Genomic DNA, 15890 nt, shown 5'->3' on the forward strand with positions numbered 1-15890 from the left:
CCTCCCCCCCACCCAAACCTGTGGATTTTTAATGCATCTGTTAGTCAATTAAGATAACATCTATGCTAACTATACTGTACCATAACTTCCTCATATTCTTGATCTTCTTGGTTATCATCTTCATTTTCATCATCTTCTTCATCTGGTTCAGGTAGATCCTCATCATCATCTAACTCTGCCAACAGAGTACTAGCTCGGCAGCTATCAAGAAAATCTATAATACATATATAAATATATTTACATACAGAACAAAAGACAAGAATAACTTTTAAAGCAAAATTTTGAAAATTAAAGAACAGGAGCATTGGGAAGAGTGAAAAAACAAATCTCACTTAAACAAGAAAAAGAGAGAACGAAAACATTGCTTATGGCATAATAAGATTAAAAGCTGTAATAAAAGCATACACCTGACAAAAAGTCCAGGGGTCTAGTCACTAGCATAACTAACAAAAGAAGCACTTAACATTTGTATAATTAAGAGTGATCAGCAAGAGTGATCTCTTTCTCATTTGCTTATATCAAACATTTTATAATTACACTTATTTTAAATTACAAAAGGTCAAAAAAAAAGGGTACACAAATATATACTGCCTGATTCTATGTTTAATTAATTTTAAAAACAGGTTAGTAATGTAATTTCCACTGAGAATGTGTGGCTTAGACATCAAATTACAATGTAAAGGACATTTAAAATAAACATTTGAGAGTGATATTTTTAAAGATTCAATTGCTAATTAATTTCTGTAGCAAGAAGCTGAAGACAGATATAAAGTTCAATTTCACCCATCTAGTACTAAGACTTAAAAACCAACCCCCCAGAACCAGAAAAGCAGTTCATAGCAATCCAAGGTGGACTGGGATGAATCTTTGAACTTTCACATTTTTCTATACACATAAAAACTATGTATACCACCCAAACACCCTTTGAATTGTTGTCAACGCCCCAACAAAAACTTTAAGGTAACTCTATTTGCCCAGTTCTTTATGATCTATTTTAAGACTTGTCACCCAAACAAAATATCAAATGAGACTTAAAAATTAAAAGAATAAAAGGAGATGGCATATGCAGATATCTTAATTGACTGCCTCCAAGCAGCTCAATTCCAATATCCATTGAAATTACCGGATATTTTCCAAGCAATTTCAATAGGCTATAGGAGAGGCAAAATAGAACACAATCCAATCAAATTTTAAAGAAATCAAGTATCTTTTCTTTCAAGAACATCTCACAATCCAGTAAACTTTACATTAGGAAGTATTTTCCCATATCTAGCCCAGGTTCTTATTGACTTCATTTCATTAACTTAATTCCTAGATATTATCAACCTAGTTAACTACAATCATCTTTCACAGTATTCCTATCCTGCAAATAACTTCTGTCCTAGTGTCTGTTTCTAGTGTATAGCGCCCACATAACTCTGGATTTTGTTCCTCAAATCATAGAATTCCGTTCTCCGTGTCATTTTCATTTCTGCGATCTTTCCAATTTTTTTGCAATTACTCTTATGGTATTGAGATACCTGGAACCTCATATACTATTGTAAGTGTATAATGTGCCTAACGGCGGATGCTTTTCAATCACTGAGTGATACAAGGTACCTCACACTGAGCATGTAGCATGCCCATACAACACAATGAGAAATAACATTTTGACTTTAATTAGAGATTCATATGCAAACTACATTAGATACTAAACTCATTTGATTAAGGAAAAGATTAAGTGCCTAAATAAACTATACCATAAAAAAATAATAATGTGGGATAGAAACTACTGAAAATAAAGACCTGAAAACATAAGGAAATACTACTATGTTAACATTATTTTACTTACTGCCTTACAGAACTAGTAACATATGAACAGCTCAACTTTCAAATACTTTTCAGTAAATAAACTGCTACATGAGAAAATCATAACAACGGGAGAAAAGGAAAAATCATTAATGGGAAGTCTGCTTATGTTCATTTAAAAATGAAACTTACCATATAAAGAATATTCTGCCTCCTGACCTGTATCGCTCTCACTAGATGTTGATGTTAGGCTAGTAGTTAGAGTATTACTAAGCGACTGACCAACAGATAAAACTGTAGTTGCTGTAGCTACATTGCTGCTGCTAGTAACACTGGATGTAGACATGGTCACTGTTGATGTGGTACCAGTTGTAGTCAGATTAGGAAAACTTTGGGCACCCATAAGAGGAGAAGCTATAGATAAAGATATGGTAAGATAAAATAAATGATTTGATGACTTGAAGAGTACAATTTACATGCATGAGCCTTGTGTTGAAAAATATATTTGGGGTTGAAAACTTATCAGATGTAATGTGTTATTTTACAATAAAGAATAACAGACTAAACGGGAAGGGTTTCCCAGTGCAAAAGTGCACCCAACAACGCAGATGCTCACTTCTGAGCATATTCCCTTGTATACATTTAAAACAAATTTTATTAAATAAATCCCCAAACCCCACTGTAAATCTGAAATCACTTCATTTCATTTTCAACATATGAAAAGTATTTCTGAAATCTGTTATTCCAATACTGTGTCTGCCTTCAAGCCTAAAATGTAATTTAACCTCTGAACAGCAATATAATTAAAATTATACAGGGAAAACAGTTTACTATATATAAATGAATTGAGAACAGACCATAAGACAAATGTGAAACTTGTGATTTTTGTTCAATTTTCTGAAGTTCTTAAAGCAGCTCTGACTTCTTATCTTTCACATAACTATTAGCACATATGTTCATGATGGGCAACAAGCCTGAGTTGGCAGTACTGCAAAACATGTGACTGAATACCTTACTTATGTTGGATGATTTATATAAATAATTACCAGAATAAGCAAGCAACAGCTAAGAAATTACCTTACTGCACATTCAAATAAAACACAGTAAATACATTTTAGTTAACACCTGAAACAAGTCTGAATTCACTGTAAACTCAACAGAAAGAATTTCGGGTAGTGTACATAACTGAGTGTAAGTTATACCTATGTGCAACTACACATTTACATCCCACTCTTCAAAACATTTTCTCACATGCTTTTCTTCAAACACAGGGGGTTAATCACATGTTTGTATGTGCAAATTTGAGCGGTCACCTACACTTAAATTTAAACCTTATGTTTTTCTATCTACCTTTCCTAAAATTTATCAAATGCAAGTTTTGCAGTTTTAAAGTAAACATTTTCATTATTACAGTTTATGTAAAGTGAGGCACTGCTTTCTTAAAAAAAAAAATTAATCTAAATTCTGAATTTCAGACTATTATCGAGGTTTGCAAAGGTTAATACCCTTGAAGAAGGATAGGATACAACAAAGATTCTTCCCCTAAGTGCATTTGATAGCTTTCTGAGAAAAATAAATGTTACACTTTCTATTTTTGTTCTTCGTCAGATACTCCTTTCTTTTTTTTTTCCTTAGGAACATAAGTAAGAGTTTGTAAATAAAAATAAGAAAATGCAAACAAAAACAAAAAAAAAATCAGCAAAGGTGACCCAAGCAGTTATAGTGCTTGAAATTATTTTTATGTGTGGGGAGGGAGAGAGTAAAATTTAAGTTTAGGGTTGTTAATAAGCCTATGCTCATCTCTGTGCAAGCATGGAAATTTTCCAATCCAAAGGGTTTTTCTTTTGTTGCTTAAGAACTTGAAAACAAGTTGTTCAGTATTCATATCTTCCACCCACTTCTAATTAATAACAGTACACTCTTTGCTGTTATAATAAACAGAAAAAGCCATTAAGCCATTAAGTGTCAGCATTTCATTTGCTCTAAATTCAAGAACAAATTGAAACTGGCTACCCTAGACACCACTTACCTCCTGACAAATATTGCTGTTTTTAAATGCAACCACTTACAGCAAATCCAGAGAGACATATCACTAATCATGATTTCAGATTTGACTTCGGGGGGGGTTGGATTTTTTAAGTGTTTTTTTAAACCTGGTCAGGCCAAATTAAAAAAAAAAAATTCCAAGCTTTTTACAATAACTTTGGTGAGATTGCTCAAATTTAGTCTCTGATCTCTTCTTGGGGCACAAGTTCCCATTTACAGTTTCTATTTGTACAAAGTGTATAAAACAAAATAATTCCTACATGAGGGATAACTTTAACGTATGAATATATTTTAATATTAAATCAAATTTTTAATTTGCCACATTCTTATTTCCAACTTTAGCACTGTATGATATCAAACATTCATGAAAACTGTTAAACATGCTGTTGAAGTATCTTACTATGTTTTTTCTCTCTCTCCCCAGCACAAAACTACTTCAGAACCAGAGGCACTATCTGCCTAAAAGGGGATCAATTACTGGAAATCTTCCCTTGAGCATCTTATTTACATTTTTAACGCAGGCTGCATTACCCCCACCCTGGTATCACAATATGAATGTAAGAATACATAAAAAAATCTCCCCAACAAAAAAGAAAACACTCACTGCTAAAAAAATTTAGAAATGCTAAAAGCAAACACCACATTTTTGAATAAGGAAGCACAGAAGTCCTAGAAAAGCATGAAAGCTTAACAAGAAACTGAGTGCTTCCTCCGGTTTAGGTAATCTTACTTTCTCTAACTTGCCTACCTCATGAAATGCAGCTCTCTGGTTAAAATACTATCACCATCACTGAGCAAATACCTAACAGAGAACTGGGGTTGTTCAGGCTGGAGAAGAGGAGGCTCAGGGGAGACCTTATTGCTCTCTACAACCACCTGAAAGGAGGCTGTACCGAGGTGGGTGTCAAGTCTCTTCTCCCAAGTAACTGGCGATAGGACAAGAGGAAATGGCCTCAAGTTGCGCCAGGGGAGGTTTAGATTGGATGTGAGGAAAAATTTCTTCACCGAAGGAGTTGTCAAACCTTGCAACAGGCTGCCCAGGGAAGTGGTGGAGTCACCATCCCTGGAGTATTTAAAAGACATATAGATGTGGTGCTTAGGGACATGGTTTCATGGTGGGCTTGGCCGTGCTAGGTTAACGGTCGGACTTGATGATCTTAAAGGTCTTTTCCAACCTAAACAATTCTATTCTATGAACAAGGCTGGTTGAGTAACAACTCTCGATGGGAGCCTGCTGAAAATTCAGAACAGTAAACTCGCTCACAACAAGCAGTTTTACAACTTACCTGCTAATACCTTGATCCTACATATAATCTGAGAACATGCAAATGTTAAAGCATGTACATAATCCCATTTAAGTCATTGTTAACTACAAACTTCTTTACACTTACTATGCCTGAACAATTTGCCAAATCTAAGCCTTAATGACCATACTACCTTTAGAAAACACACACAGTATTAGAGTACATTCAGTTATTTAGCCTGATAGAATGCAGGAATCTACTAAAATTTCATCATACTGCAGTTTACTTTTTTTTCTCTCTACCACGTTCTTAGTTCCTAAGCTCAGAGACTTCACAATGAGCCTTTCCTGAGGAAAATGGAAAAGTAACAGAAATAGGCAGATACAAGGTGAGTATGCAAAATCTACACAGATCAGAAAGGAAGAGTATCCCACATTAGCTACTGTTGCTAGTCTTCCAGCCTCTTGATCTAAACCATACTCTCTCTTTTCTTAAGCATGTAATAGACATAAAATTCTAATTATTTTCTATTTGATGGGTACCACAAATAGACATCACAGGGCAATGTAACACTTTCCGGCAGACATGACCTCTGTGAGCTCTTTGTGAGTTCTACAGGTACACGCAAGGTCAAGGCTGCCCTAAGTTCATTTCTCTATTAGGCCAAAGAAACAACAAAAGCTTCAACTAAAAATAAACATAGCTTACTTACTTGCGGTACTCATGACATTTCTTCCCAAAGTATTAGTATTGTTATCACTGCTACTTCGGCTTAAATTCATGTTGTTTGTGGCATTGGTACGTGCTATGTTTGCCACTCTTCGTACAAAAGACTCCAGGCTGGAAGTTTCTCGAGATGATAAGTTAGGAACGCTTGCACTGGAGCTCATGGGTGCCCCAGCAGCCAACAAAGAACTGACTGAGAGTCTGTTACTTGCTGAAGAGCTTAGAGGTCGTTGGGAAGCTGCTTCTTTATTAGTCAGTTCGGAGACTGAACTCACGTCAGGAGAGCTTACACTAACAATTCCCATGGATATAGCACTGGACTCCCCAGGAGTACGTATTGAGTTATCAGGACCTAACTTTCTCTCTGCGTTTTCGTTTCCCATGTCCGCTGTTAAGGTGCTGGTGCTTGCACTGGAAGATGACCCTACTTCAGCCTGAGGCACACTATCAGCGGAAGACAGAACAACAATTGGTTCATGGACGTCAGTGCCTGAAACTATATTTTGCTCCATTACACTTTCTGATCTCCGCTCCATTTTGGTCGAACCCAAGCTGATGTCGCTGCTACTGGCCACGCTACACACAGAACTGCTGCTTCCTTTTCTACTTGAGGAGCCTGCAGCAGCAGTCGTCTTGTCTGGACAGTTGTTTTTCACCAAGCTGCTCCATGACTGCGTTGTGCCTGAAACAGTGGATGAAACAGGTTTGGGTGATGCCGCTGAATCAGGGTCGTACCCTGGTGCAAGCTTGAGGTCAAACTTTCCTTCTGCGCCCATACGGTAAGAGTTAGAGCCACCAGCATCCCAGGTGACATCAATCCAGCCTGGAAAGGGACAGGAGTTTGTGAGATCCAGCAGAAAGCAGACAGGAGCGTGTCAGACAGTAGCTCCACAACGTGGGATCAGCTTCTCACAAGGGCTGCATGTCTGAGTTAATAAAATCACTAAAGAACCCTTAATGCCAATTAAAAAGGAAGTGTTTAAACCTAAATGATTCAGTATTTCAAAATGTTGTTAACATCGAGGCAGTAAGCACGATCAGCCTCTATCTTTAGGGTCCCAGAATCCAGCCAAAAGTAAAGTTTCCTTCAGGAAGGAACCTGAACTACTAGGATCTCTCAAAATTTTATTATTAGATTCTCTAATAACAGAAATGTATACTAAAATGTATCATCATAACTTTATTAATATCTGTCAAGAAATTATAATTCTTGCAAGGACATTCTAGAATGTTTTTCTTTACTGGACATTTGTGGATAAGCATTTTTACCTGACAGAAGACATTTTATGAAATTGATTAGTTTGGGATTTCTTATTCTTGCCCTATAAAGTGAAAGAATTAATTTACTGATACTCAGCTTTTTAGTTCAATAATGTACACAGACTGTAACATTTCTTATTCATTGGAAAAGTCTTATGGCAGTCAGGTAAGGACTACTTCAAATAAGATTTCAGGGTTGCAAGAAGAATACGCTTCATAGAATGACACTTTATACCGGGACCAAAACAACACTGAAAAGAGTTGTTGTGAATTGTACGCTTCAATTCCTTTATTAAATGATTATTTAGAGTACCAGTATTTTTTAAACAGTTAAACGTAATAAATCTGCAATAATGAGGGTAACGTGCAAAATTTAGCTAACTAGGACAGAAATAGGGGCAAAACAATTTATTTTTGCTTGTCTGAGCATGTACCACAATCCCAGAGTCACCTAAAAAAATTCCTTCTAGTATTTCTTATTCTATGTTAACTGTAACAAAACTTGGTGTCACTATTTTAATTGATACATATTTTCTTCAAAAATAAAATCTCTAAAGCTCAGTCATCTTCTGTAACCTCAGACAGAAATTCAAAACAAGATGTTGGGTCCAGATGTACTCACATAATTTTCTTTAATAAAACAGAAGAGAGCTAATTTGAAGTAAAATATTCTTTTTAGTACTGTCAGGTGCACTTTTACCTTATAACTATCCAAAAGTCATCACTTCTAGACCAAAACAGAAGATCACAGGCAATTTTCTATTTAGAAATATCACTCTGGAGGAAGAGTATTTAAAAATGGATAAAGTTTTCAGATACGATAAGTAGACATCTCATCCCCACATGATCAGGTTTAGAACACATTATTCTTGTATGATTTTATTCCACCTCCATGAGCTGTATCTGAGTAGCTTCATATCACTAAACCTTTGAAGGGTAAAGTTGTGAAGCAAGTCTGATTTTTTCCTTTCTACAGTTTGTTTGCCTTTCTTATCAAATAAAAAGTTCCATACTGTAGTTAAACAGTATCATTTTTCCCCTTTATGAGTATCTGAACAGGGTATTTTGTAAAAGCATAACTAAATAACTGTTCTTGTTTTGTACAGTTTCTTTTCCTAAAATATTAATTACAAACAGTTTTAAATCTGCACAATTTTTAAATACATATTATATACTTGGAGTCTTACTGCTCCATCATTACAGCCCTAGAACAATTCAAGATTTGTCTAAGCTTGTGAATAATGACAAAAAAGTCAATGGGATACTATTTTCAAATTTCTATTTGAAACACAACTGTGGCAGGAATAAGAGTCTGCTGATACATGTTTCACATTGTTTGGCATCACCATTTGATAGATGAACCTCAATTTCACCTATGCTTAAATGGGAAAGTTTTACTGGAACATAGGAACAAACACACTGATTTAGTAGAATACTACTCACCAATAATACCTAAAGTCCTCAAAGTGAGAATGTAGCTATGGATACTGTTGCATCTGATAAGAACAATATACAGATGACGGAAGAATTCCCTATGAGCTATACTAAATGGCTTAAATAAGATTCAAAGTTTCAAAACATTTTAAGACATCATATTTTGGACTTTTCTCCATGAGCTGACAATTCAACAAACTAGAAGAAGTGTTAAAAATCTGGCTAAGAATGAGCCTCAGAGTGGCTTCAAAAACAAGGCAAGTCTTATATACTCCAAAATAGGGGGAGAGGGGGAAAAAGGCGGAAAGCATTTCAGCTGACAAGATCACCACCTCTTCTGGAGCCTCTTCAATATCTTAGCTTCCTGAGCACTGACTTCCCTGGCTGTTGCAGGTTTCTATTTTGCTCCGTAAGTTAATGACTTTTCATGCTTTTAATTAAAAAAATAACAACTTGATCCCAATGAAGCTAGCAAGGTAGGAAAGGTACAGGATACAACAAAAGTCAAGAAAAATATTGCAAATGCTAAGCTAGAAGAAATGAAGAAGGTAATTATAGATTTTGCAGGCCCAAAGCTTAATCAATCAGTTTGCATCAATCACCTTCATACACTTTTTCTTCTTTGTAACAGATGTCTAAATAACAACTTGTTATTTTAATTAAGCAAAGCTCTACAAAAGTTTCATTTACAGCAAGAATTTTTTTTCATGCATTAGAATGGAATTTCACAAATGGACCACAACAGTTGTAGTATTTGAGTTCCTTTTCCCCAAATATTTAAAATTTTATCAACTTCTTAAAGATGCTACAAAGGAAATACTTTAATGCTACCCATTCCACATGAACTAATCATGCTACAGACATTTACAAATTCAGGCAATTCGTGCTCACCGTTATGCAATTCTCCTGTAACAGTGCCTTCACCCTGTGGGCTTCCATCCTGATCTCTCCATTTCCAATCGATTCCTCTGATTACACGAGCTCCTGGAACCATATATTTCAACACTTGAGAACGGACCAGACGTCGCTGCCTTCGCAGATTTGCTTCAGCTTCTTTAGCAGCTTTTCCTACAAGAAATGTAAATTGAAATTAAAAGACTTAAAAGTATTGAATGGGGAATAATTTTGAGCTTAAGTTTCTAAGCAAGTTTCACTGCAAGAGTTAACCTGCTTTTTCACACTGATTTTTATATTGTATGTTCATTAGCATTTTAAGAGAACAAATAGGATGTACACATTCTTTTTCTTACCCAGCTGATCTTCACATACTCCATTCACAGTGCCGTAAAGTTCAAATCCAGACAGGGAGAGGTAGTGTGTTTGCCCACTGGCATTCTTTCCCATCTGTTTTATTCTAACATGTCTCCAACCTTGTTTCTCATCTTTTGGAGGATCTAAAGGCCATGTTGCTGTAGACCTTTATATTTATTAGAAAGGGGGCACGGGTGAGGGATAAAAAAAAAAAAACGCATAACCAAAAAAAACCTTAGTAGGAAAGCAAACAAAACAATAATGCTGATCATGTACAGATAAAATCAGAAAACTGCCAATACAAGATACATAAAACCTACTAACATTAGGGATAAAATATCAAATGCAAAATTTACAATGATGGAAAAGCACAAATGCCATTATGTGATGGCATATACATCACATACAAATACCATACAGAGAACTTATGAATCACTTACTTTCCAGATAATTTAGATCTGGATCATTTCTTTATATAGTTACGTTATTACACCTACAGTAGACATTAAATTAGTCTACACCCAAGTACGTTTTTAACTGAGCTCAGTTTTATAAAAAGTGATAAAATACACTGACATACCCTGGTTCGTTGAGACTACAGTCATCAACATGAGTATACAAAGTAGTCCAGTTCTGCCCATCCTTAGATACCTGGAAAACCCAGTTTCTGAGAGCAGATCGTCCATAACCTCGAGCATGGCGTAATGTGTAAGCTGATGGTATAACCCAAAGGCCAAGATCTATGGCAAACCAAGCATTCTTGTCATCATTAGTATGACAATTGAGAGCTGAACTGTCACGGCTTAGGATGTCTTCTAAACGGCCATAGGGCAGATTTCTTCCTTCTGAGGATGTAACCACTACTAACCCATAGGCTGCTGGATTTACCCACTCATATGCAGTTCTATATTAAAAAGAGAAATGTACTGTTCAATTATTACTTACATTTAAAAAAAACAGGTATCAGTAACATTTGACATTTACTGTAAATTGTGTATTACAGCTGAGTTTATTACAAATCAAAATGATTAATATAATTTCAGATAATTAGATAGCTTTAGAGATGTTCCAAACATCACTTTACTACAGCGGTTTAAAACAAACAAACAACCACACACCAAAAAACCCCCCCACAAAACAAAACCAAACAAAACCACGGCAAACAAAACCAAAGACCCAAACTTCCCCACCCTTTCATTTCTTAGGTAAACATACAAACAAATTCTCAACACATCAGAGATTCGTATTTTTCTATTATTTAAGTAGAGCAAAATGAAATTTAATTCTCTTGATCAACAGTAAAAGCACAGATGCCTCCCCAATAACCAATTTCATTCCATTATGAATTCTCTCTCCCCACCCTACCCATGGATCACAGTTTATTGTGTCTGACTTCAAAATATTTAGCTTTGAAGAAACTCACTTTGCATTTGTCCCAATCCAGTAAATAATTCCATTTTCATCAAAATCATGTTGATGCCTGAACACAAATGTTTGGCCTTCACGTAGCTTTCGTACAAAAACAAATGAAGCCCTATCGAAGTCGTACCATTGCTTTGCTACCTACATATGAATGAAAAGAAATCAAATGTTACAGATGCAGAATGCAACTATTCCTCGTGAACTTTGTGCGTGGTATGTTGCTCACCATTTTCAGGAGATACTGTTCTAGAGATTCAACAGTTGCCAACGGCTCCATCTTCAGCATTCTACCAGTTCGATCTATTAAAGATGTCTCCCCTGAGGCACGTTCCAAACGAAACCTCAAGCGCCTTGTTAGTATCTGGAAGAGTAGCTAAATATTAATATAGGCTTTTCTGTTTAGGTTTTGTAAATTTAAGAAAAGCAATGTATTTCACTACAACAGTTTTAGTGGCGTATCAAGTATTTTTGTTGCGCAACTTAAGCAAACTATATTCTAATTTAATGCTTTAAAAAGTAATTCCCTAGTACTCAATTTTTTTCAATTAACCAAACAATTCTTTAATATGACAGTCAACGTATCAGTTAATTACACATTCAAGCTAATATTTTCTCACTTTTCATGTGCTTCCATAGCTTTTATTTCCAAATCCTGTAGACTAGCAACTATAATAATAAAAAAACTGAAAATGCTTTTTCAAAATATTCAATAGCAGCAGTGTTTTTTCAACTTTCTGCAACTATTTTCTAATAATTTAACATCAAAACAGAAATATTCACACTTCGCTGCCATCTTGCAAAATCCTGAAGTGTGCTTTCAAACAGAAAAAAATAAGACTCCACACAAACTGGACAAAAACAAAGTAATATTTTTAGCCAAATTGCAGCTTTCCTTTATAAGAAGCTGCTGATCCTGCAGGTGCCTTGTGTTACCAAATGAGCACACAGCCCTAGAAAGGAACCTTTTAACCATTATAGCCCACCCCTAGTCATCACAAATAAACGTGTCTTATAATTGTCTTCAACGAAATGCTCATTCAAGTAGTAAGGATACTTACTAGGGGGCATATTCCCATATAAAGAGAACAATACTTGAAGACAAAAGAAAGAACAAACACATTCTCTCTTCAATCAAAATTTACTTTCACTTCACAGTGTAAAAGTTACAGTAGAGGAACACCCAAACATTTAGGTTAAGTGTTAGAGGAAATAAATGCCAAAAAGTTTGTTGTTCTTTACCTAATTCTATCCACCTTTACAAGAATATGCTTCATACAGACTTAATGTGCGTAACTTTTCCTGAAATTCACATACAACATTCAGTTGTGTATCACTCACTATGATATATTGTTATCACTGTACATTTACCTGAAGATTATACGTAGATCCTGGTGTATCATACAAGTGGAGAGGTAGACGTTCGATAGATTCTAACACTGCTATCAATTTCCGAATTAATGCAACTGCTGGACGACTGTGAAAGTGAACAGTTACTATGTTACCACACAACAAAGAAAAAAAATTCTACAGTATCTCAGAGAATAGTACCCAGCTGTAGCAAGTACCTCGGCATGCTATTTCTACTGATATCATCTGTTCTAGTCACATGGTTACAGCAGAGTAAGAAAAATATTAATCTGCACAGTGATGAACAAAAGTCACCTTTGTATTTGTCAACAGACATACATTCAGTCTAGTTGACTCTTACAGATAGAAGTAATTCAGTAAAATTTTCAATTGCTACTTCAATAGCAGATGCCGTCTTTTAAGACCCATTTTCTATTTCAGAGAAAGACAAATTGAAATGGAAAGAACAGTTCCTTTGTCTTTAAATTATTTTAAACATACCATGCTGCTTCACAGATGCAAAGGTTTTTCGGTTTTATTTTGTTTTTACCTTTCGTCGTCTTCATTTTCACTGAACGCTGTTTTGAAAACGTTTATTCTCTCTACCAGTTGACTACAGTCTTGTTTCACATCTAAATCAACATTCTAAGAGAAAAACAAAAACAAAACGTCACTTCTAATACCAAGCAATATATTCATTCTTTATACTGGCAAAAGTACCTGTTTAGTCTCACTGAATTCCCTATTTAAAATCTGTTTGTGAAAAGCTAAATGATATCAGGCATTAGAACTGACCAGTGTTGACTTAAAGATTTTTAATGGCTTATTCGAACTAAAGTCACCTATTGTGATAGCATATATTAAACGGGTAAACCACTAACTGGAGCAAGTCTGCCTGATTTTCATCAAGATGGGAAAAAGCCACATTTATAATAGATTTTTTTAAATTAAGGCACATGCTTTTTTTTTTTTTTTTTAGAAAGTTTTTCTTCAGAGACATGTTCTATAAACTCACATTATTTAAAACTGTAAGCAACGATTGAACTAAGCCACTACTGCACATTTCATACGGAGAAATAGTATTCTCATCCTTCAATAGTACAATTAAGTTCTCCAGAGCAGTCTTCATTAAATCTCTCCAAGTATTTTCTCCTTCAATACACTGGAAGACAAAAAGGCAATTATGGTGAAACAAGGTAACAGTTTTTCCACTTGCTTCATTTGAAAAATAATGTTCCAGTAATGTACATAACTAGGAATTACATGCATTGAAAACACCCACATTTCAGAAAGACATATTGCGACTTCCCTTTACATCATGACAGACTAGTCTGAACATTATTATGTGACTTCCACTGACATCAAGCATTATAAATTAAAGGAGGTACACTTACCTGTCTGTTTGTATGAAGTTCCCATGCAGACTCTAACTGTGTTGCTATGTTCCTCAGTGTTACAACTACTCCTCGAGGCATGCTTTCAACAGCTTTAAAATGATCATCATATAAATCTCTCGCCATAGTGCGTACCTACAAATGGATTTTGATAATCAGAAGTCATACCTTACTGTAATGAGACTAGTATTATTCTCCAAGATACTAGAAACTTGGTCATCAATTTAAAGAAGTCCATGACAGACACAAACAAATAGGGAAGAACCGAAACCTATCATACATCATGAAATGTCTAAGTTGTGAAAGGATAACAAGTACAGGAGAAATAAATGGAAATACACAGAATCTTATTGAAACTTGCAGAAACTAAGCTTACCATCATATATTAAATTACAGCACACAGGTAGGAGAAAAGACAGGACTCTCAATCTGTAAATCTGTTTCTTTAGAACTGTATCACGGATCTGGTAATCTTTTTAGAGGTAAGATTAAGGGGGTTTTATATAGTTTCTGAATGCTCTATTCACATTCCTTAAACCAATTCACACAAAAAGTCCTTATGTGACTTTATACTAAGAATTACTTTTTCTACAAAGTATGGATCACACAAGACACAGATTTGATAAAATAAGTTATTAAACAACATTTTGCTTATAAGAAATTTCCCCCCCAAAAAATCTTTCCTTTCCATTATCATCACGTGTCCTACAACAACACGTTTCACAAGCTTCAGAGCTGCACAGTGCAATCTCAGGTATGAAAGAGCACTGCCTTCCTTTTATCATTCCAACTACCCTCATTCAAACAGTATTTTAATTTTCAATTTAGTGTCACATTTCCTCAGATATAAATGTCCTTACATGCTGCAGATTTTTGGTACAGAACATATTAGCTGCACTGTCAGAAATTGCAAGAGAGGTCAAGACTGAAGATTAGCTTGAGCCCTTGGCATCAGCTGGCCACAGAACGTACTGTTATTTTGTGTTTTTGTAAAAAGCTTAGTACTTAGTTCCTCTTTTTTCCCCGTCTAAAAAATATCCAGTCTAAAATTAGTATCTGAATGTAGTGAATAAAAGTAACGTATGCCTCTGATACAACTGTAGTATTGATCCTAACATCTTTTCTTTTTGCTGAAGAAAAAGAAAAACCTAGAGAATTATACAAATATAGGTCAGGAGGATTGGATTTCCTTACATTTTTAAAAGAAAATTTGTCTTCCTGTAGAAGAGCACAGAGTTTATTAAGACTATTGGATAAAAGCACCTGCAGAAGTGCTTTATTCTGAGTGAAGTTTTCCCCTTCAAGCTTAACGTAAAATTGTGTCTAGTTGAAATCAGAGAAGATTTTAATCCTCCAAGAGGAAACTACAACTCCATAAACATGTTATAAAATAAAACTAACTCAATTAAATTCTAAGTATAAAATTCACAGATGCTCACTAACCTTTTGCTTTGTCTTCTCCAGTTTAGATTTCAGCTTTCTTCCTCTTTTGCCTGTCCAGCCAGTCACAAATTCCGACCCTGCAATGTATTTTTAGAAAAGTCACAATTTCTCACAGGCATGAAAAGCAACAAACAGAAAAACTACCTCATATACACTTTATCCTACCTGCACATAACACATACCTACATACTTACCCAAAGAGGTTTCAGCTGTAAACGAATGCTTTGTTCCTCTGTTAGATTCAAACACGAAGCCTGGCAGATCTTCTTTCAATATTGTAGCTTGCTGACCATCGGAATTGTGAATAGCAATTTCTCCTTCTTTTAAACACGTGAGTGACCAGTTTCCTACAGTAAGTTTAGTTGGCCCTGGTGCCGATAAAATTGGCTGGCTTGTGGTAGATGGTTTTACTTGGCTTCGAGCTCTTTGCAACTTCTCAAGGAACTCACTCCTACTTTCTATTTAAAAAGAAACAAACATTGTTTTTTTCTTCCAACAACTGATGCCACCATCATATATCTCAAACTATTTTTTT

General features: G+C 35.2%; 1 protein-coding gene across 12 annotated transcripts in view; it reads right to left on the reverse strand.

Annotated features, from left to right (window-relative positions):
- HECTD1 (HECT domain containing E3 ubiquitin protein ligase 1) overlaps positions 1 to 15890 on the reverse strand; it is a 63084-nt gene that overhangs the window by 15914 nt on the left and 31280 nt on the right. For 5 of the 12 annotated variants that reach the window (XM_009319348.1, XM_009319349.1, XM_009319346.1 and 2 more), the window contains 14 exons: positions 15538 to 15813; positions 15356 to 15432; positions 13913 to 14047; positions 13534 to 13680; positions 13069 to 13163; positions 12540 to 12645; positions 11398 to 11532; positions 11173 to 11312; positions 10330 to 10653; positions 9749 to 9915; positions 9390 to 9566; positions 5791 to 6627; positions 1981 to 2202; positions 81 to 214 (listed from right to left, as the gene is read on the reverse strand). In XM_009319348.1, coding sequence (XP_009317623.1) covers positions 81 to 214; positions 1981 to 2202; positions 5791 to 6627; positions 9390 to 9566; positions 9749 to 9915; positions 10330 to 10653; positions 11173 to 11312; positions 11398 to 11532; positions 12540 to 12645; positions 13069 to 13163; positions 13534 to 13680; positions 13913 to 14047; positions 15356 to 15432; positions 15538 to 15813 — 2972 coding nt within the window. The remainder of the gene's footprint in view (positions 1 to 80; positions 215 to 1980; positions 2203 to 5790; positions 6628 to 9389; positions 9567 to 9748; positions 9916 to 10329; positions 10654 to 11172; positions 11313 to 11397; positions 11533 to 12539; positions 12646 to 13068; positions 13164 to 13533; positions 13681 to 13912; positions 14048 to 15355; positions 15433 to 15537; positions 15814 to 15890) is intronic. The other 7 variants (XM_009319350.1, XM_009319351.1, XM_009319347.1 and 4 more) reach the window with 4 other exon arrangements.

Source organism: Pygoscelis adeliae, unplaced genomic scaffold, assembly GCF_000699105.1.
Source record: "Pygoscelis adeliae isolate BGI_AS28 unplaced genomic scaffold, ASM69910v1 Scaffold71, whole genome shotgun sequence".
NCBI classification, from domain to species: Eukaryota; Metazoa; Chordata; class Aves; order Sphenisciformes; family Spheniscidae; genus Pygoscelis; species Pygoscelis adeliae.